The following is a 21,693-nucleotide window of genomic DNA, read 5'->3' as shown; positions in this document are numbered from 1 at the left end:
TCTTCTCTGTCTCTTTAAGTTAGGTCTTTCATTTCACCAAGTCAGAAGGCTGCATTTGGAGCTAGCGTTTATTTCACATTCTGATCAGTTTCTTCTTTAATTTCTGTTTCTTGGATTTGGGTCCTACCTACCGGGGACACAAATTAATAGTCCCCAGCTTCCCACCAAGCAAGAAAAAAGGGTAAGATAGAGTAAAAACTGCTCAGACGGAATGAGCTAGCTGTTTTTTCCATTCATGTCTAACAACCAAAAATTTGGGAGTATCTTTTTTTTTTTAGACAGAGTCTTGCTCTGTCACTCAGGTTGGAGTGCAGTGGTGCAATGATGGCTCACTGCAACCTCTGCCTCCAGGGCTCAAGTGATCCTCCCACCTCAGTCTCCCACCTCAGTAGCTGGGACCACAGATATAGGCCACCATGTCTGGCTAATTTTTGCATTTTTTTTTTAGAGACGGGGGTCCCATTATGTTGCCCAGGCTGGTCTCAAACTCCTAGGCTCAAGATCAGCCTGCTTGGCCTCCCAAAGTGCTGAGATTACAAGTGTGAGCCACTGCACCCAGCCTGAGAGCATTTCTTGTGTTTGAGTCACTATGTTGTGCACTCTAGACTGATGCTGTCCAACAAGAAACATAAAACAAGACACAAATGTAAGCCACAGATATCACTGAAAACTTTCTAGGAGCCTCATTAAAAAAATCAAAAAGGAGGCTGGGCATAGTGGCTCACGCCTGTAATCCCAGAACTTCGGGAGGCTGAGGTGGGTGGATCACCTGAGGTCAGGAGTTCAAGACCAGCCTGGCCAACGTGTCACTACTAAAAATACAAAAAAATTAGCCCAGTATGATGGCACACACCTGTAATTCCAGCTACTCGGGAGGCTGAGGCACGAGAATTGCTTGCACCCAGGAGGCAGAGGATGCAGTGAGCTGAAATTGTGCCACTGCACTCCAGCCTCAGCGACAGAGTGAGGCTCTGTCTCAAAAAAGACACAAACAAACAAACAAAAAACCCAAAAAAGAAACAGGTGAAGCTAATTTTAATAATGTGCTTTATGCAACCAAATATGTCAAAGAACTTACATCCTTTCAACATTTAGTCAATATAAAAGTTATTAATTCATTCTTTTGTACAGAGTCTTTGAAGTCCAGTGTGTATTCTGTGCTTATAGCATGTCTCAATAGGATCAGTCACATTGTACGTGCTCAACAGCTATCTGTGGTGAGGGGCTCCTCTAGTGAATAGTAGAGCAGAGGACGTAAAGAAATGTTGTGAGATAGAACTGGTGTCTGCAAGAAGCTTACGAAATAAACAGGGAGACTAAATAGCAGTTAGGAAAATAAAATGGCAGAATTAAGTGTCACAAAGTGCAACTGCCAAGTGAGTGGGAATTCCAATACATGCTAAGGAGGTAGCTGAGGAAGTGCTCCTCATGTGAAGGAGTATTGTCAAGGGCAGGGGCCTGGAACTGGTACAACCTGGAGAGGAGGGAAAGGTGGGGTGGGTTGGGGTATGGGGTAGGAGGAACACTGTAGAGGGAAGCAGCCATATGGGAAAAGGCCCAGAGATCGGAGCTGAGACAGTAAGGCAGCCAGGCTGAGGAGGAGAGGCTGCACAGGAAGCTGGGAAAGGATTTGAGAAACGTGTTGAAAGGCTGCCAAGGAGGATGTCTGAGCAGGAGAAGCTCACATGATGACAAAGTTGTTTAAGAAGGTCAATCTTGGTCGGGCACGGTGCTCACGCCTGTAATCCCTGCACTTTGGGAGGCTGAGGTGGGTGGATCACAAGATCAGGAGATCGAGACCATCCTGGCTAACACGGTGAAACCCCATCTCTACTACATTAAAAAAAAAAAAATTAGCTAGGCATGGTGGTGCATGCCTGTTATCCCAGCTACTCGGGAGGCTGAGGCAGGAGAATCCCTTGGACCTGGGAGGCAGAGGTTGCAGTGAGCCAAGAATGCGCCACTGCACTGTGGCCTGGGCAACAAGAGTGAAACTCTGTCTCAAAACAAACAAACAAATAAACGTATTATCAAGGTACAGTTAGGACAGAAGGTTAGATGATGAAGTCAAAGGAAAGAACACGAAATGCAGAGAGAAGTGGATCATAATCTGGACTTATGAATGTAACATGGAGTAAGGTCACAATTCCATTTCTTCTCTAAGGCACTCATGTCCTTAGCCCATTTTTCTGTTGAGTTACTATTTTCTTATTGGTTTATAACAGTCAGGATATTAACCCTTTGTTAGTCATATATGTGGTCTTTTAACTTTGTTTATAATATTCTTTGATATACAGAATATTTAAATGTTTTACTTGATGAAATTACAACAATCATCATTTATTTTATGATTTCTGCTCTTGGGTGAGATGGACATAGAAAACACCTCTGTTTTCTTCTAGAATTTTAATTTATTTTAATTAATTAATTTATTTATTTTGAGACAGGGTCTTGCCCTGTCACCCAAGCTTGGAGTGCAGTGGCATGATCATGGCTCACTGCAGCCTCAACCTCCCCAGCTCAAGTGATCCTCTCACCTCAGCCTCCAAAGTAGCTCGGATTACAGGTGCATGCAACCACATCTAGCTAATTTTTAAATTTTTATGTAGAGGAGGGATCTTGCCATGTTGTCCAGGATGGTTTCGAACTCCTAGGCTCAAGTGATCCTCCCTCCTGAGCCTCCCAAAGTGCTGGGATTACAGGCATGAGGCACCATGTCCTGCCTTAATTTATTTTTAGAATTAAAATATTGGCCGGGCACGGTGGCTCACACCTGTAATCCCAGCACTTTGGGAGGCTGAGGCGGGTGGATCACCTGAGGTCAGGAGTTCGAGACTGGCCTGACCAACATGGTGAAACCCTGTATCTATTAAAATTACAAAAATTAGCCGGGCATGGTGGCGGACACCTATAATCCCAGCTACTCGGGAGGCTGAGGCAAGAGAATCGCTTGAACCCGGGAGGAGGAGGTTGCAGTGAGCTGAGATTGCACCACTGCATGCTAGCCTGGGCGACAAGGGCGAAACTCCTCAAAAAAACAAAACAAAATGAAACAAAAAAATAATTAAACTATTCATGAACATAGAATAAATTGTTTTGTAATGTATGAGATGGGAATCTAACTTATATTCATAATGGTTAGCCACTAATTTAAAATCTCCTTTTCATATAGTTGGATCTGTTCCTCCTGTGCTTCTGTTTTATTCCATTGAACAATGCTACACTTAAAATTTTCAATGTTTTAGAATATATGTTAATATTGGACAACACAAAGTCCCCCGCCCTAGGATGAAACTGGGGGAAAAACATCCCAATATTCTAATCACCTCAGACCCAAAATCTACTTTGATAGAATACTGTGTTCTTATTAAAGGACACTCAAAACAGACATTAAAACTTGTAAAGTACAGGCTTAAAAAAAGCCAGTGGGGCTGGGCGTAGTGGCTCACACCTATAATCCCAGCACTTTGGGAGGCCGAGGCAGGCGGATCACCTGAGGTCGGGAGTTTAAGACCAGCCTGGCCAACATGGAGAAACCCCGTCTCTACTAAAAATACAAAATTAGCCAGGCATGGTGGCGCATGCCTGTAATACCCACTACTGGGGAGGCTGAGGCAGGAGAATCGCTTGAATCTGGGAGGTGGAGGTTGTAGTGAGCCGAGATCGCACCATTGCACTCCAGCCTAGGCGACGAGAACAAAACTCCATTTCAGAAACAAAAAACAAAAAACAAAAGTTGGTGACTCCCAAATTAAAAGCGATACTGTCTGACAGGATATGCAGCTGCCTCTTGTTGTATAAGGGCCGAACATTTTTGTACAACATTGCTTGTTTCTGTGCATTGGGCAGAGCTGTCAAGTCACTGATACCTGAGCTGAGCTCCCAAGTACTTGGGTTCCAAGAGTCTTGGCATCTGGGAATACAGAGGTGGTTTGTATTCTCTGACAACGGGGAATACAGAGAAGAACAAGACAGATATGCTGACAACACTGCTGTGCTAGACCCAGAGTTTATCTTCAGTGCAGATGGATTAAAAACATGGGGTGGGACCCACAGGTTCTCCCTAGTGGATTTTTCCTGCTAAATCCCCCCGTATCACAGTGTCCTAATGGATTTCGGCTCTTCTAGCTCTTTTAATCTTCTAGACTGGAGGAAGTGTGTAGTTCTCTGCAGTTGGAGGAGTCACACTGAGGACTTTTACACAGACAGGCATCTCTCACTATGGGAGTCACACTGAGGACTTTTACACAGACAGGCATCTCTCACTATCTGAACTCTTGCTATGTGTTATCCGAAACTCATGGACCACATACATTTGGACAGTTCGGTATCCCTCACCATCTGAACTCAGGAACTGTACAGATTCAGAGAGGGAGGGATACCTAAAGGTGTGTCATGAAGGCTGAGGTATTTTAGGGAAGAGCCCATTGGTTTTCATCAGTAGCTGGGACCAAGAATAGTCAGCAGGGCTTTCCAGCCTCCTTTCTAGGGGGGTTTAGCAACCCTGAGGACTCACAGAGCCTGACCCGACAAGATTGCAGAATTTTAGAATTCTCACAAATGAAACTGAGAGCCAAGAAAGTTTATACAGAATGAAACCACAGAAAGATCACAAGCCTGGAATATAAGAACTATGACTAATTCAAACAACACAGTGATTCTTAATCTCTCCGGCAATCTGCAGGCCCACTTCAATGTGGAAATGGATTGCCGAGGCTCTAGCTTCTACTCTTAAAGCCCTCCAGCCAAGGGTAATCCACCCAGGGCACAGAATCTGGGGTAGCCAGGAAGCGTGGTCAAGGAACACATTCTGCCACTAAAGAAATGGGTGAAACAGTTGGAATGGGATTCTCTAATCCTATCATTTCATTTAGAATCCCCTTCCAGTATAGATTTGTTCTGGACTGGTAACTAATTTATGGTGCTGGTTTGGAGATTTCCTCCTTTCTTCTCCTTTTATCATTAGTGTTTATTGCAATTTACTATTTTAGTTCTTCCACTGTTTGCTGGGTGTGTAGAAGCCAATTTTATCACTGGTCCAGCGAATGCCTACCTGAACTGGATACAGACCAAAACAGTAGACATTACCTAGAGGCTTGGCAAGGAACTTGGTAATGGCCTTGGAGAATGAATGGTTCCATCACATTATCTCAGGATGAAGTGGCTAGATATGACTTTGGCAGAAGTTAAGTGTGACTGAATTTGGTTTTGGTATAGCTAGAATTCATTACTGGGAACAGAATGCATCACTGGGAACATCTTTAGAATGTATAAATAGGAATAAGGATGTGTGTGTTATAGAGGAGGGACCATGGGGAGCCTAAGGATAGGATATTCAATGGACTCCTTTAGGGTATCTGTTCAGCTCACAATGATGCGTACACAATGACCCCCAGCAGGCATGTTTGTACTTCATTCCTCTAGACATAGCTGATAGTCCCAGAGGACCTGCCCATCTCTAGATATACAGAATTCAGGATAGAAGATTTCAGTTCAGATTGGGCTGGTTTCTTAAAGAAGAAGATGTAAAAACTGAGAGGCTGCAAGGGCAGCCATCTTCTATACCATCACCAGGAAAACTGGACCAGAGAAAGAGAAGAACAAAGCAGATACACTGAGAGATGCAGAAATAAGAGATAAAGGAGAGTGTTGTCAAAGTTTATAATGGCTTCTCAGGTCCTAGTCCTCAGCCCTTTCTGTAAGATGCTAAAGCATCCATGCTCTGGGGGTCTGTGAGTCTGGTTTTCCTGCTTACTACTACTAAGCATCCCTCATGCTTAAATTACATCAAATTGTTTTTGTAGTACTTGCAGCCAGTACGTGCTTATTAACACTGGAAGGACCATGACTTGATCTGTGTGTGTGCACTCACATGTTTATATGTGTGTGCCCCCATGTGTGTTTAAGAGAAAGACAGTGCTGGCAGTGGTGTGGAAGGTGGACTGCCTTACCCTCAGGGTCTTTCACCTAGTCTATTCCAGTGATCTCTTGTCCTTGTCTCTATTTTCCCTGTCATGATCCCACTGCATTCTTTATATTACCGTCAGAATGATCTATCTGAAATGTATTACGTTACTGTCAGAATGATCTACCTGAAATGCACTATGCTACTGTCAGAATGATCTACCTGAAATGTACTAGGTTACTGTCAGAATGATCTACCTGAAATGTACTAGGTCACTGTCAGAATGATCTAACGGAAATGTACTAGGTTACAGTCAGAATGATCTATCTGAAATGTACTAGGTTACTGTCAGAATAATCTACCGGAAATGTACTAGGTTACTGTCAGAATGATCTACCGGAAATGTACTAGGTTACTGTCAGAATGATTTACCAGAAATCTACTAGGTTACTGTCAGAATGATCTACCGGAAATGTACTATGTTACTGTCAGAATGATCTACCTGAAATGGACATCTGCTCACATTTCCCCATCACCTACAGAAGTCAAGCTCCGTAGTGTTATATACAAGTACATTCATTCCTTCAACAAATATTTAATGAGGACTTACTATTATTTAATATTTAATGAGTACCTACTATGTCCTACTACTACTACTAGGCCAACCAGTCTAGGCACTAAGGATAGAAGAGAGTAAGACGAATTTACATGCCAGTGGCCAGTGGTAGAGACAGGCATTAAACAAGTTTTGTTTTGTTTTCCAGGTAGTGATAAGTACTATAGAGAAAGAATAGAGCAGGAGAAGGAGGTAGAGAGTGACAGGAGCAGGGGCAAGGGGTGCTCTTTTAGACAGGATGGGCAGGCAAGGTTGAGGGAAGATGTATATGAGCAGACACCTGAATATGACGGGGAACTGAAAAATGGGATAATGTGGCAATGAGTTTTCCTTGCAGAGAATAGCAAATGGAAAGATCCTGAGGCAGGGACAGCTTTGGTGGCTTAGAGGACCTACGAGGTAGCAGGGTAGCAGAGTCATTAAGATGGGCGGGAGTCAAATCACATAAGGACATGGGGTAAACTGCAGGCCAGGCTCATAGATTGTTCTGAGAGTCATGGGAGACTATTGGTGGGTTTTGAGTAGGAGAATCACATTTGCTTTTTGTTTTTCAAAAAGCATTTTGGCCGCTCTGCAGGCCTGCCTGTATTAAAGGCTAGAATAGAAGCCAGGAAAGCAATAGTCCAGACAGAAGATCATGATGGTGTAGGCTTGGGTGGCAGTAATGGAAGTGGTGAGAAGCAGTCAGGCTCCAGATACAGTCAGGCTGAACACAGAACTGGCTGGCCTGACTGATGCATTAGAAGGGGTGTCGGGAGGAAAGAGAGGCCCTGAGGAGCCACTAAGGTTTTAGCAAGGAGCACCTGGGCGAATGGAATGGGCTGGTGGTTGAGCAGGTTTGGAGTACCTGAATACAGTGGAGGAAACAAGAATTCTCTTTGGGACATACTCAGTTTGAGATCATTTCAGACATGGAAGAAGTTGGTTATACCAGTCTGGAGTTTGGGGAAGAGGTCAGGATGGAAGCGCATCTCCCGTTACTTACCTTACAGTCCATATGTATACCAATGAATGAAATATCCAACTGATTGGCTTGTGGTTGCCACGCATGATGTTTACGTATGACGTTTTGTCGTTTGGTGCCTTTGTGTCATCCTCTCTGCTGGGAACACCCCTTCAACTTTTCCACCTTTGGCTGAGTCTTGCCCTTTAAAGGTAAGCCCATGAAACATGGAGAAACCCTCTCTACTAAAAATACAAAATTAGCTGGGCGTAGTGGCACATGCCTGTAATCCCATCCACTCGGGAGGCTGAGGCAGGAGAATCGCTTGAACCCGGGAGGCAGAGGTTGCAGTGGGCCGAGATCACGCCTTTGCACTCCAGCCTGGGCAACAAGAGTGAAACTCCTCTCAAAAAAAGAAAAAAAAAAAAAAAAAATGGTAAGCCCAGCCATCCTCTCCTCAAAAAGCTTTCCCTGAACACTGGGAGTCAGGAGTCTCTCATCTGTACCTCTGTGGTTCTGACCTCCTCATTAAAGTTGCCTAGTAGAGTCTCTAGGGCAGGGTCTGCCTAACTCATCTTTGTATGCTCAGGACCTTGCCCTGAGCCTGGCACACCGTTTGGAGCTATACACACACGCAAGGGCAGGAACCCATCAGAAGACCCACCCACTCAAGTAGAGGGCCGGGGAGGACTGAAACGACTGGAGAAGGGGAGACGGGTTCCAGTGACGTCCTCCGTGAACGTGAGACCCAGCTCTTCCCTCAGGGCCGCCCCCTGCCTCACCGCATCAGGGCGCCCCTCCACTGTCCTGGTTTACCGGTGAGCGGAGGGGCGCTAGGAGAGTTGACATCGGTTGTGGTGGAAGCACTGGGCTGTCACCCGCGGGGGAGGTAAACCGAAGCGTGCCCACCACTCGCGCGAAACCATGGGCAGTCAGAGCCACCTGTGGAACTGGCCTGGGCCGCGTCCTGTCCTCTGGCCCCCTCCCCCACCAACAGGCACGCGAGTGGTGAGCCAAGTTCGTCCAGCGCCGCCCCGGCGTCTGGGGCCCCGGCCCGGAGTAGGGGCAGGTCGGGCCCCCATGCGGCCACGACCGGAAGGCAGGCCCCTTGACCGGGCCCGTCGCTGCCCAGCCCCGCCCGCCCGCCCGCCCCCGCGGTACACACCGGTGGGAAGGGGGAGCACCTCCTGCGCGGGCCGGGCCTCCGGGCTGCTGGCGCCGAGCACCCTCTCGGGCCGGGGTGGCGACGCCTGGGCCATGACTGTGCTGCAGCTGCGGGTGGCGGCCGGATAGCGAGATCCCGGAAGTGCCCCAGCTGCACTAGGTTTCGTTTTCTTAAATCTGGGCTGTCGCTTTGAGTCACTAGCCGGCCCGGGGAAAGTTGGGTGTGCAGAGAGGGGTTCTCACACACACTGCTCCAGATTCCAGTCTAGTCTTAATAGCTTAAAAAACCCAAACGCCGGGAGCAGTGGCTCACGCCTGTAATCCCAGCACTTTGGGAGGCCGAGGAGGGCGGATCACGAGGTCAGGAGTTCAAGACCAGCCTAACCAACATGGTGAAACCCCGTCTCTACTAAAAATACAAAAATTAGCTGGGCATGGTGGCGGGTGCCTGTAATCCCAGCTACTCCAGACACTGAGGCATGAGAATCGCCTGAACCGGGAGGCGGGGCTTGCAGTGAGCCGAGATCGCGCCACTGCACTCCAGCCTGGGCTACAGAGCGGGACTCCGTCTCAAAACAAACAAACAAACAAAAAAAACCCAAACGCCAGGCTTCCCTACTCCACTCCCCCCTCCCCCACAACACAGCGGGAGAAACAACCACTCTCCTGAGGTTTCCTCCTAAAAACTATCATACTGGCCGGGTGGGCGCGGTGGCTCACGCCTGTAGTTCCAGGACTTTGGGAGGCCGAGGTGGGCGAATCACGAGGTCAGGAGTTCGAGACCAGCCTGGTCAACATGGCGAAACCCCGTCTCTACTGAAAATACAAAAATTAGCCGGGCTTGGTGGCGGGCGCCTGTAATCCCAGCTACTCGGGAGGCTGAGGTAGGAGAATCGCTTGAACCCGGGAGGCGGGGGTTGCAGTGAGCCAAGATCGCGCCACTGCACTCCTGCCTAGGCGACAGAGCCAGACTCCCTCTCAAAAAAAAAAAAAAAAAAAAAAATTATCATACCGAGTTTGGCTTAAATAAGCATATCTTAAAAGGACGCAGAATTAGCCGATCCTAAATCCAGTTGCCAGTAGCAAGCCTTTATTTAGCACCCATAGGGTACAGAGCACCATACAAGATGAGGTTGTCAGTGAATCTAACATAAATGCATATAATTATAGTTAAAAAATAAGTTGTTCTGGAAAAAAGACATATAATAGTTGGTGGTTTGCTGAGGAATTAATCAAAGGAAAACTGGAGGTCTTCCACTTTCAGCAGGTTGTAAAGAGGAAGACTGCCAACTAGGGATAGCAGAAGAGAGAACATTAAAAAGGACAATTTGTATAGTCTTGACAACTATGAAATGAATTGCAGAAGAGTGTGGGGTCTGCAAATCAGGGAAGTGAGCAGACCCTAGCAGCCAATTTTTTTTTTTTTTGCCCTCCACCCAGGAGGATGAAAGAGTATTTCTTGCCAGGCCAAAATGAAAGGCCCTTTATAAAGAGACTGACATTAGGGTGTTCCCCAGCAAGATAGCTCAGGTAGGTCATGGTAAAACAAAGAGCCCTTTACCACACTCTCAGCTTACAGTTAAGCTTTTTGGTGTTCCACACTTACATATGAGTAGACTACCAAGACCATTAACTCTGAGGAAAGCCTATAATGTGAACGACCAAAACAAACATACAGGGAAAACAAAGAAACAAACCCTGGAGGACACAGATTATGCCGAAATACAGAGATGCATGCATGTATGTGTATGTATACGTGTGTGCATATACATACATAAACACACAAACATCTTCAAGGAGATAAAATACTGCAACCATGAGCCAAAATAGGATGCTATTAAAAAAAAGAATATTCGGAGAAGGGGAGCTCTTAGAAATTAAAAATATGAGACAATATGAGACTAGAAAAATAAAATGCAACAGATGAACTGGAAGATTAAATTGAGAAATGCTCCTAGGAAAAGGTCCTAGCAAGAAGACAGAGCTGAAAGTTAAGAGAAAAGATAGGAAAATTAGAGATCAAATTCTGGAGGTCTAACATCTGGAAAACAGGAATTCCAGAAACAGAGAAGAGATGGGAAATCATTAGTTTCAGACCGAATGATCCCACCAGGCACCTAGTACAAAGGATGAAAATGGACTCTTAACAGGGACAGGACATTGAGACAAAGATAAACCTATAAGCTTCAAGAGAGATAAAAATGGATTATATATGCAAAAGAGAAGGAACAGAATGGCATTCAATTTCCAGTAGTCACCCTAGAAGCCAGAAGACAGATTTTCAGACTCCACAGCAACAGCACTGAAAGCTAGCAGATGTCTTCAAAACTGGGCATGGAGACCACTAAAGAATCCTATACCTTGCCAACCAAAACAGCAATCAAGTATAAGGGTAAAATAAAGACATTGTCAAACACACAGAGATTCAAAACATTTACTTTACATTTTTCCTTTCCAAAAGCTATTGGAAGAGCTTTACCAATACGTGGAAGAGTAAACCAAGGAAAAGGAAAATAATGGGATCTAACTGGAAACAGATCCCACATAAGAGACAAAGTGAATCTCTGGGGTACTGATGGAAGATGATGGCTATGAACCAGTCCAGACTAAAGCAAATCAAGATTTTAGGAGAAATTTCTCCAAGAAGATAAAACTGACAGAATACCTCATATTTCTAAAGGTCAAATGGACTCCACAGGCAGAGCTCAAAGAAATACTGGCTGATCCATAATATTCCCTTTTGCACAAAAATAGTTCCCATACTGATCAAGCTTTTTTTCCCCCCACTTCATTTTAGTGCATTGCCTGAAATTCCTGCGTCTCTATGGTGAATAAATGGATTTCTCAACTTTCTTCATCTGTAGGTTGCTGGGCTATGTTTTGCTCCTTTTCCTAGCTGTCTGGTTTCCCAGTCTGCTTGGGCTTCCCAGTCCTCTTTTCCACTAGATAGATCATCAGGGCCAAGTAACCTATGGCAAAGTGCTTACTCTTTGCCTTTTTTCTGTAAAAAAAAAAAGATTTGCAAATCATGCCCAGGAGATACCAAGGGGCTGTTTCAGATTTCATAGTTCAGAATTGTTTTCGTGTGTGTGTGTGTGCTGTTGTTTTTTTTGAGACAGAGTCTTGCTCTATTGCCCAGGCTGGAAGTACTGTGGTGAAATCATGTTTCATTGCAGCCTTGACCTTCTGAGCTCAAATGATCCTCCCACCTCACTCCTGAGTAGCTGGGACTATGGGCACATGCCATCATGCCAGGCTAATTTTTGTATTTTTTGTAGAGACAGGGTTTTGACATGTTGCCCAAGCTGGTCTTGAACCCCTAGGCTCAAGTAATCCACCTGCCTCGGCCTCTCAAAGTGCTGGGATTACAGGTTTGAGCCACCATACCTGGACTTCTTGTGTTTTTTAAGTGAAATTTTTGCCCAGTACAATTACTTCTGGCCTAAATGAGCAACGTGTGACTACTTTCTAGGTTTCCTTTTCAATAACTGTATCTCTATCTAGAACAAAAATATTCAAGTTCCTCCAGGTTTCTATTCCCTCTTCTCCTATCTGTTTGTATTGAAAGAGTAGAGAAAATCTGTGGGAAAGAAGACTCGTTTCAAAGAGTTTGCCAGAATCTTACTTACAGAAGAGCTTCTCCCTCTCCCCACTCAAATGGTTGATGGGACAGTGTTTTATCGATCCAGATATTGCTTCTTCAACAAGTGTTAAAATACTTGGGAGTAATATGCATAAAATTAGATCCTCAGGTGCTGTTGCACACCTTGTAGCTCATAATGGTAAATTATTTGCCAGGAATTAAAAATCAATTTTGTAGGTAAAAATGTGAAATTTAGCTCTTTGTGGGGGGCATGAACTAAAAGGTAACAGTCACAAAAGCAATTAGAAACAGCTGAGTTCTGTTATGACATTTGTTTCTCTTAATATATAATTTGTAAATAAATTATAAATTGTACAGTGGTATTTCATATAAAATATACACTTCCATCCTACTCACGTAAAGTAGCACAGCAGTGAACAAGATACCCTATGTGTATGAAAATATCCTAATTGTGTTCCTGGAATTTCTAAGTCACACAAATAAAATCTGAAATAAAACATAAACCCCATGACAAAGGAAAACGGAGGGGAATTACCTTGATGGACCTAGACCTTCTTTTGCATGGCTTTAATTTCAGCCTGATAAGCTAATTTCATAAACAGGCGTTAGTTACATATTTATAATATTTTTTTTCTACATTTATTAACCCCACATTGGCAGAAGATTTCCTTCTCAGGCACAGTCCCAGCTTCATAGCCATAATCCCATGTTAGCTCTGTTCTTGCTTTCACATACCTAGAAAGTAGAAATTTGAAAAGAATCATAAAATACCCTAAATAACTACCAATGAACCAAATTACATCAATTTTCATATTAACATTAACCATCCTCAAAAATATGATCTGTTCTCTCACCCAACATCCACCAATTAGGAATGACCTTTTATTAAGAATAACCATTTGAGTTTTATTTCAAATCTACTAAAATGTTAAGTAAGAAGGAACCTATCAATATGAGGAAGGAAGTGTATTTTGCCAACAGTGGGACCCAGTCATGTGTTGAGGCCTGCAGTGTGGAAGTAGCTGGGGAATAGCTCTGAATTAAAGATTATGTAGCACTCTGCATCATTTACCCTGAGTGGAACTGGGTGATACCTGATATCTTCAGCCCTTTCAGGCATTCATTCTAAATGGGAATAAGAGTCAAAATTTCAGGTGTGCAAAATCTTATTGAATAGGAACAGTTTAGGATAATTGAATATTCTACAGTACCAGATATTTGGGGCTATAGTATATATCTTTTAAAAATATTTTTCTATTATAATTATCATTTTTTGAGACAGGGTGCAAACTCTACCTCTTGGGCTCCAGTGATCCTCCTACCCCAGCTTCCTGAGTAGCTGGCCACCACACCTGGTGAACTTTTTCTATTTTTTTTTTTTTTAGTAAAGACAGGATTTCGCCATGTGGCTCTGGCTGGTCTTAAATTCCTGAGCTCAAGCAATCTCCCCACCTTGGCCTCCCAAAGTGCTGGGATTACAGGTATGAGCCACAGCACTCAGCCCTCTATTGTTATTTTTAAAGTCACAATTTCAGAATTAAGTAAGCGAAATCAATTTCAAACCTGTTGGTGAAGAATGCCACCAATGGAAAATTCCTGTTGTGTGTTTCTACAAAAACATTCTGTACCAAGAGATTTGGGCAACAACTATGCTGTTAAATAAAAATAAACACAAAGGTTAGAAATAGCATAAAGTCTGATGCCTTGTGCTTTTGCATTAGAAAACCATTCTGTTTTTAATATATCACACTGATTTTGTTCTTTTTTTGTTAATGTATAAAATATCACAGCTCCTGTTAATAGTGGGAACCCATTCAGAAAAGCCCTGTTCTGACGCTCTTCTATGTTGCTGGCAGAAATGCAAAAATGGGACAAATCCCTATAAAATATGTCAATATTTATCATTATTATAAATGCATTTGTCTTTTGATTCTGCAATCTCATATCTAGAATTGTATTCCACAGATTCATCTGCATATGTTTCCATGTGTAATTATTCATTGAGCATTGTTTTTAGTGCTAAAGGTTTGGAAGTAACCCAAATATTTGCCTAAAGCAGATTGGTTAAATAAACTTTGGTACACAATAGAATTCTATGCAGCTATAAACAAAAGCATACAAATAAAAACAATTTGAGAAGCTCTGGGTATTAATATGGAATTGCCACAAGTTTTTTTTTTTTTTTTGAGATGGAGTCTCACTCTGTCGCCCAGGCTGGAGTGCAGTGGCATGATCCTGGCTCACTGCAACCTCTGCCTCCTGGGTTCAAGTGATTCTCATGCCTCAGCCTCCCAAGTAGCTGGGATTATAGGCATGTGCCATGACACACGGCTAATTTTTTTTGTATTTTTAGTAGTGACGGGGTTTTGCCATGTTGGCCAGGCTGGTCTCAAACTCCTGACCTCAAGTGATCTGCCTGCCTTGGCTTCCCAAAGTGCTGGGATTACAGGCATGAGTCACACCACGCCTGGCCCAATATACTGTTAATTTGAAAAACAAAGTATAGAACAGTGAATATAATATGCTATGTTTTATGTGAAAAAAAAAAAAGGGGGGGGGGGCGGGAGAAATAAGTCCAGGTGCGGTGGCTCACACCTGTAATCCCAGCACTTTGGGAGGCCGAGGCGGGCAGATCACTTGAGGTCAGGAGTTCAAGACCAGCGTGACCAACATGGTGAAATTGTGTCTCTACTAAAAATGCAAAAATTAGCCAGGCATGGTGGTGCACACCTGTAATCTCAGCTACTCAGGAGGCTGATGAGGAGAATCGCTTGAACCTAGGAGGCGGAGATCGCAGTGGGCCGAGATCACACCACTGTACTCCAGCCTGGTGACAGAGCAAGACTCGGTCTCAAAAAAAAAAAGAATAAAAATGATGACCTACAGAGAGAAGGTGGAGTCGGGGCATGGGAACAGGAGCACAGTACTTCTCAAGGTATGGCTTTTTTTTTTTTTTTTTTTTAAACAAAAAGTTTTCACAAAGTAAGTTTAATATGAAGATGTACAGAACCTAATTTTTACATCACTGTAACAAACAAGGCTTTTGGAGAGGAGATATTGTAAGCAACAAATTTCTTTGCTGAAGATAGCCATTATGAGTCGTCGTTCCGAGGCTTCTAAATAGATGATACCATTTCCTCATATTAGCACTATTCCAGTATTGCTCTGTTGCCCACTAGCTGCCATCTCCATACATTCATCATGTGATTCATTAATGCCTGTAATCTCAGCTACTCAGGTGGCCGAGGCATGAGAATTGCTTGAACCCCAGAAGCGGAGGTTGCAGTGAGCTGAGATTGTGCCACTGGTGACAAAGTGAGACTCTGTCTCAGAAAAAAACAAAAAATAAAAACCAAAAAACCAGTATATTGTGGCAATCTTTCCATATTAATACACCATTAAATCCCTGCAGTATTCTTTGGACACATCTGCCACCATTTAACTTCACTGATAACTTTCTAGCCATACATTTTTTTCAACTCAGGTAAGTGAGCTTATTTAAATCTGATATATTTAAATACTTTTCTTATACACCATTTCTTGCAGTTTTTTAAAAGCAAATGTTTACTATGTGCTAGGCACTGTTCTAAGCACTTAATGTTAATTCATTAGATTCTCATAACATCCTGAGACAGTTATCATTTATCCCTGTATTACAGAGGTAGAAAATGAGGTATCAGAGGTCAAATAAAACATCCAACCGTATACAAGTGGAGGACTGGAATTCTAACCAGATGGTCTGACTTTAGAGTCTATTTTCCTCATAATTTTGTTAAGTAGCATAGAAAAAAACAGTTGTTCAGAAATAGGAATCTCAGCCCTTATACTCACATTAAGGAAGCGGCCGACATTTCCTTCTTTTGTGGCATCCAATAAAAACACATTCCCTTTATTGAACTTTGTTAGAGAATCAGATGAAGTACTCTTGGTTTCACTTAGCAACTCTTCATCACAAAAGACCTGCTGTCTTTGACATGCTGTAGATCGTCCCTCTTGGGGTTTCTGAATTTGAACCTCAATTGCCTTTTTAATATTCTGATTATCCAATGTGGTCGCCTGGTTACATCTGCTCCTTGGTGGAGTTTCTTCTCTATATTTAGTTATATCTATCACATCTGATTCAATCAGCAGATTATCTTCAAACTCATCAACATGGTTTGAACTTGAGTCCTCTAATAGACATTTTGGAAGGAAACATCAGGAAATATACTTGCTGAGCAATAGTGCTGAAATTAACAACACTAATTAGATGCTAGGTGCTTTAATTATCAATCCTTACAATGTGTTAGGCAGGTAGTATTATTTTAATTGTATAAAGGAAACTTTCTCTGAGGGATTAAGGAATTCATCTGACCCACAATAACGAGAACTGGGGTAACAAACCTAGAAATGTTTGAATCCCAAAGTCTGCCTTCTTTCTACTACGTAACAATGCCTTTTTATGAATCTACATCTTGCTTCTTCATTATTATATTTAATCTCTACTCTTAATAAACTGACTTTCTTCTCTTTAATTCTGGAATCTGCACTTAAGTATATTCTAAACAAATGTAACAGAGTGGGTGTTTTGGAGGCACTCTAGGCCTTTATGCTGCCAATAAAAGGCCTAACCCTGACAGAGACACCTTCCACAAGTCCCAGCAGTGACAACTGTATTGCTAGGGGTTTTGCACATATTAGTGTTTGGTGTTTTACTAGATGACCATTCAATAATTACACTTTTGTAAACAATAATCCTTTAAAAGCAGATGCACTGCTTAATCGTTTTTCTTATCCAATAAGGAAAATAATTTTTTGAGAGTATTCAAGAGTATGAATATGGCTGGGCATGGCGGCTCATGCCTGTAATCCCAGCACTTTGGGAGGCCAAGGCAGGAGGATGCTTGAGGCCAGGAATTCAAGACCAGCCTGGGCAACAAAGTGAGACCCCATCTCTACAAAAAATTTAAAAAAAAAGAAATTAGCCAACAAGGGGGTGTGTGCCTATAGTCCTGTTTGCTCAGGAGACTGAGGTGGGAGGACTGTTTGAGCCCAGGAATTGGAAGGTACAGTGAGCTATGATCCCACCACTGCACTCCAGCTTGGGTGACAGAATGAGTCACTGTCTCTCTTTAAAAAAAAAAAAAGAAAAGATATGAATGCATGTCAGATGGAGTAAGTATAAATTACTTACTTTAAAAGAGCCACAAAGCTATTTGGACCACCTAATTCAACGGCGCAAAGAAATTATACTTGTCTAAAATTGAGGATCTTGATTTAATCATCACTGTTGTTGCTGGCTGCTGTTCCTATATGTACTTATATTTTAATCATGGGTTACGTGTAAGCCATAATACAACTTTGGATTTTTTTATACAAAAAGTATGTAGCTTTTGACTTTTGGAGTACCCGCTATATATATTGTAGCAGTCAATGAAAAGGGCAAAAGAACCAAAAGCAACGGTATGCACTGTGGCTCACATGCATGATAAAATAAATATAATACACAAAATCCCCTTTCTTGATAGACCTTTTCTATCAAGGAACTGCCATGTCTCCTCCAATCTCCATCCTTTAATATTAGGTGGAGAGCTGCGGTTGCAGGGGGGAAGAGACAGCAGTGGCTCACCAATTCTTCACAAACGGATATCTCTCAGCAATGTCTCCTTGTGAAGGACACAGTGAAATGCAAAAGTACCAAAAACAATGTTTGTCCAGTTGTAATATTAACTATGGCAAGGACTAGTAACTCTGAAACACAAGGACTCAGGGTGGCAATACTTTAGCCTTTTGCCAGAGTCATGCTGAGTATGCTCTGCGGCAGTATTGGCTAGGCAATTGCAGGAGAGTGATGTGTGTTTATTTTTAAAGACGTCTACAAAGAGTTTGAAAGTGGCTGCTTTGCACAATGGTTCCAAAGCCATGGACAACACCTGTGCACCACACAGACTCAAGAGTTTTCCAGCCCACCCCTCTTGTCATGCATCAAGTCACTACTGGCAATTAGACCAGAGGTCAGCAAAGTTCTCCTGTAGAAGGCAAAATAGCAAATATTTCAGGCTTTGCTGGCCATGTGGTCTCTGTTGTGATTATTCAACTCTTGCTGTAATGTTGAAGCAGACAATATGTGATGTAAATTGGCTGTATTCCAATAAAACTTACATTTTATTTTTTTGTTGAGACAGGGTCTTGTTCTATCGCCCAGGCTGCAGTGCAGTGGCACAATCATAGTTCACTGTAACCTCAAACTCCTGACCTCAACAATCCTCCCACCTCAGCCCCCTGAGTAGCTAAGACCTCAGGTGTGCACCACCACACCTGGCTATTTTGTTGTTGAGACAAGATCTTGCTACGTTGCCCAGACTCATAGCCTCAAGCAGCCCTCCTGCCTTGGCCTCCCAAAGTGCTAAGATTACGGGCGTGAGCTACTGCACCTGGCCAAAACTTTATTTCTGGACACTAAAATTGTAATTTCATATAATTTTCAAGTGTCAAAATATTATCACCTTCTGATTTTTTTCAACTATTTAAAAACATAAATATCATTCTTAGCTCACATGCCATACTGAACAGGTAGAGGGCCAGATTTGGCCCACACACAAGTTTGCTGATCTCCTATGTAGACAAGTTGTAACCTTTCTGACAAATGCAGCATGTTTATTACGGAATCTAAGAAAATGAGCTACAGGTATTGAGCAAGAGACAGAGAAACAGGCAGAAGAGGTAGGCATTCACAGAAGAAACAAAGCCTACTTTGTGCTCCCTTGGTTTTAGAGTTCAGATGCTCTCGGGGTGGTTTAAATCCATCATTATCTTCTGGAGTGACAGACTCCGAGGAAACAAATTCCTTAAAAAAACAAGGAAGATGTTTTTACTTTCCAGGTCAGGCAAAAGTATTTAGCAGTTAGGCCTCTTTCATCAAGTGTCAATCCTCATAGGCTATATGTACTAGATTCGTTTTGAAAAGCCTCAAAGCTGATATCATAAGGAGTCTTTAGACTAATGGAGTCAACATGTGTCATCCCCTTTGACTCTGTTCTACTTCTAGGTGCTTTATTAAGCCACAGCTATAAAGACTGTCAAGAAATTCTTTGGGAATTAAAATCTTAATGCATCCCTGTCTGTATCCCCCAATTCTAATCATCTCAGTACTGAGAAAGTGTTATTACTAGATTATAAATTTGGCTTCAACTGTAAGTTGTGTAAAGATGAAAAACACTCATTGGCTAGTTTCTACTTCAAAGAAAGGTTAACGAATTTGATAGTGCTTACACATTGTAGACACTGCAGTCACTTTAAGTAGTAATGATAACTTTAAAAGAGGCGTATATACTCAGCACAATGCTTGGCAACCAACTAAGTGTTCAATACACATTGACCATATTATTATTATGAAAGTTCTCAGCATGTGAATGGTCAACATGTATTGAGCACTTAGTTGGATGCTAAGCAAGTTGCTGATGTTTATCTCATTTAATCCTCATAATTCTGAAACATATACTATTACCTTTTTACAGATAAAAGAAATGTATGTATGGAGATACCACCCAGCTAGCACGCAGCAGAGCTGGAGGTTACACCTGGGTCTGTGTGACACCATGGCCAATCTTTTCATAATTCTCTGACCCTAAGGAGGTAGCTACTGTACCATTACCAGGGCAGAGGGCAAATATTTGCATAACACCTAAAGCAGAGTTTTTACTTTTCATCAACAAGCCCTAAAGTAAGCTACCATTATGTCTCTCTCTGTTCTCTTTTCTCTTTCTCTGCTTCTACGTTTCAGTCTCTGACTAATCTTTAGTTCACAATGCAAAGGGTACCCTCAGAGGCTACCACATAAAATACTGTTTTCTGGATGATTCTTTCATAAAATTGCATCTCTTCTTTCTCATACATCTTAAAACCTTCGTCCAGGAGCAGTGGCTCACGCCTCTAATCCCAGCACTTCGGGAGGCCAAAGTGGGTGGATCACCTGAGGTCAGGAGTTTGAGACCAGCCGGCCAACATCATGAAACCCTGTCTCCACTAAAAATACAAAAAAGTAGCTGGGCATGGTGGCAGGCACCTGTAATCCCAGCTACTCATTAGGCTGAAGCAGGGGAATCACTTGAACCCAGGAGGCAGAAGTTGCAATAAGCTGAGATCGTGCCATTGCACTCCAGCCTGGGCAACAAGAGTGAAACTCCATCTCAAAACAAAACAAAACAAAACAAAAAACAAAAACCTTGTTCTCCTTCACCCAAATTACTTTGTCCCTTTTCTTATATATCACTATTAACTCCTGAAGACTTTAGCTTCTCCCACAAACTCTCAGAATGGGATACCTCTTGGTCTCAGTGGAGCACACTGTCAGATCATGACCAGCATTCTCCTCATACAGCCAAGCTGGAAACACGCCAACTGCCGTGGATGATACTAAGTAAACAGAACATGGTCCTAGCATTTCCACCGTCCACCATTCCAAAACAATAAAATAAATTCTACACACTATAAAGTAACACAAACATTTTGAGCTAAGTAAAGGATAGGAAGGCAATAGTTTACATCTCAGAAGGGCCCCGGCAGCTGGGCACGGTGGCTCATGCCTATAATCCCAGAACTTTGGGAGGCTGAGGCACAACAACTGCTAGAGCTCAGGAGTTGGAGACCAGCCTGGGCAATATAGTGAGACCCCATCTCTACTAAATAAGAGCTGGGCATGGTGGTGTGCACCTGTAGTCCCAGCCATTCGGGAGGCTGAGGGAGGAGGATACTTGAGCCCAGGAGATTGTGGCTGCAGTGAGCAGTGACTGTGCCACTACACTCCAGCCTGGGTGACAGAGTGAGACTCTGTGTCAAAAAAAAAAAAAAAAAATTTAAAAAAGAAAAGAAGAGTCCCATCTACATTTTGCATTTTTTTACCATTTTTTTCCCATTGTGTTGAAAAATGGCTGTCTTGGATTCAGGATCTCTAATAACTGAATGATATTGAATTCTTGAAATATTATCATATTTCGTTTCCCTAAAAAGGAAAAAAAAGTTATTCTGTATCACTAAAAATTCTCTTCATTCTCTTTACTGAAGTACAGATAATATCCATTATTACATAAATATTTAATTATTATAAATTAACCTAAGTAAGAACATCTATGTTTATTCCTTTCCCTAGAGAAAGGAAATATAATCATAAATAATTTTTGAAGTACGTTTGGAAAAGGAAGAGAACCTATGAAAACTTTGCAGATAAAATGATAGAAAATTTTAAAAAACAGCAAAACTTATGACATCAATAAAAAACCTGACTAAAGTCATATAAGGTAAAATTCCAAAACTGGAACACTGAGGATGGTATATTGGCTAGATTTTTACATGTCCTGGATTTCTCAAAGTGTTAGACTTAACAACTTTGAAGCAAAATGATAAATACAAATGAGGAGAAAAGAAAGAGGGGAAGGAAGGAAAAAGAACCAATTGATTGACAATAATTTAGATTTACTCTGGGT

General features: G+C 42.5%; 2 protein-coding genes across 20 annotated transcripts in view; both read right to left on the bottom strand.

Annotated features, from left to right (window-relative positions):
* PHF11 (PHD finger protein 11) overlaps window positions 1–9,363 on the bottom strand; it is a 32,041-nt gene extending 22,678 nt beyond the window's left edge. Inside the window, exons 1-2 of one of the 5 annotated variants that reach the window (XM_019039789.4) lie at window positions 8,247–8,466; window positions 7,507–7,668 (exon numbers count right to left, since the gene is read on the bottom strand). Coding sequence is in view for 1 of the 5 variants with exons in the window: in XM_031001242.3 (XP_030857102.1) it covers window positions 8,630–8,723 (94 nt within the window). In the remaining 4 variants the exon portion in view is untranslated. Of the gene's footprint in view, window positions 1–7,506; window positions 7,669–8,246; window positions 8,467–8,629 lie in introns of those variants that run through there. The other 4 variants (XR_008670848.2, XM_031001242.3, XM_055359873.2 and 1 more) reach the window with 4 other exon arrangements.
* Window positions 9,364–9,701: 338 nt separating this feature from the next.
* Window positions 9,702–21,693, bottom strand: part of SETDB2 (SET domain bifurcated histone lysine methyltransferase 2) — a 53,349-nt gene continuing 41,357 nt past the window's right edge. For 10 of the 15 annotated variants that reach the window (XM_055359841.2, XM_019039783.4, XM_055359845.2 and 7 more), the window contains 5 exons: window positions 21,113–21,212; window positions 18,965–19,058; window positions 16,064–16,404; window positions 13,796–13,884; window positions 12,529–12,967 (listed from right to left, as the gene is read on the bottom strand). In XM_055359841.2, coding sequence (XP_055215816.2) covers window positions 12,850–12,967; window positions 13,796–13,884; window positions 16,064–16,404; window positions 18,965–19,058; window positions 21,113–21,212 — 742 coding nt within the window. In that variant the 3' untranslated portion in view covers window positions 12,529–12,849. Of the gene's footprint in view, window positions 11,630–12,528; window positions 12,968–13,795; window positions 13,885–16,063; window positions 16,459–18,964; window positions 19,059–21,112; window positions 21,213–21,693 lie in introns of those variants that run through there. The other 5 variants (XM_063697376.1, XM_055359850.2, XM_055359847.2 and 2 more) reach the window with 2 other exon arrangements.

The sequence above is a fragment of the Gorilla gorilla genome, chromosome 14, assembly GCF_029281585.2.
Source record: "Gorilla gorilla gorilla isolate KB3781 chromosome 14, NHGRI_mGorGor1-v2.1_pri, whole genome shotgun sequence".
In the NCBI taxonomy this organism is placed as follows: domain Eukaryota; kingdom Metazoa; phylum Chordata; class Mammalia; order Primates; family Hominidae; genus Gorilla; species Gorilla gorilla.
Note: the sequence above shows the minus strand (reverse complement) of the source record. Positions and strands in the feature narration are given on the sequence as shown.